Source organism: Egretta garzetta, unplaced genomic scaffold, assembly GCF_000687185.1.
Source record: "Egretta garzetta isolate BGI_Z169 unplaced genomic scaffold, ASM68718v1 scaffold350, whole genome shotgun sequence".
Taxonomy (NCBI): domain Eukaryota; kingdom Metazoa; phylum Chordata; class Aves; order Pelecaniformes; family Ardeidae; genus Egretta; species Egretta garzetta.
In genome coordinates, this window is record NW_009258273.1 from 189,999 (window position 1) to 190,548 (window position 550).

Below are 550 nucleotides of genomic sequence, written 5' to 3' on the forward strand. Positions count from 1 at the left end.
GCGCTGGGGGGCCGCGGCAGCCGTGCAGGCGAGGGCAGGGGGGCCAGCAGGTCCCCTGCTGCGGGGTGACAGGCAGGGCCGTGCCGTGCCGTGCCTTGCAGGGGAGCAGCGCCATGTCCCTCGGCGCGCCCACGAGCAGCGACGCCTGCCTGAGCATCGTGCACAGCCTGATGTGCCACCGGCAGGGCGGGGAGAACGAGACCTTCGCCAAGCGGGCCATCGAGAGCCTGGTCAAGAAGCTCAAGGAGAAGAAGGACGAGCTCGACTCGCTCATCGCTGCCATCACCACCAACGGTGCCCACCCCAGCAAGTGCGTCACCATCCAGCGCACCTTGGACGGGCGGCTCCAGGTAAACCTGCCGGCCAGCGTGAGAGCCCTCCCTGAGCGAGGGAGACCTGGGTCTTAGGGTGTCCCACGTCCCCCAAGACCCCACAGCCCTCCCCAGGCTGGGGGGGGACAACGACCCAGGTGCCCCATGACAACCCCCCAAGCTTGGGGGACCTGGGTGTTGGGGTGTCCCACGTCCCCCCAGACCCCACAGCCCTCCCC

At 70.0% G+C, this 550-nt stretch overlaps 1 protein-coding gene across 1 annotated transcript in view; it reads left to right on the forward strand.

The window, feature by feature from the left end:
* The first annotated feature begins 15 nt into the window (after nucleotides 1–15).
* Nucleotides 16–550, forward strand: part of LOC118451890 (mothers against decapentaplegic homolog 4-like) — a 3,522-nt gene continuing 2,987 nt past the window's right edge. The window contains exon 1 of the mRNA XM_035890489.1: nucleotides 16–350. Coding sequence (XP_035746382.1) covers nucleotides 114–350 — 237 coding nt within the window. The 5' untranslated portion in view covers nucleotides 16–113. The remainder of the gene's footprint in view (nucleotides 351–550) is intronic.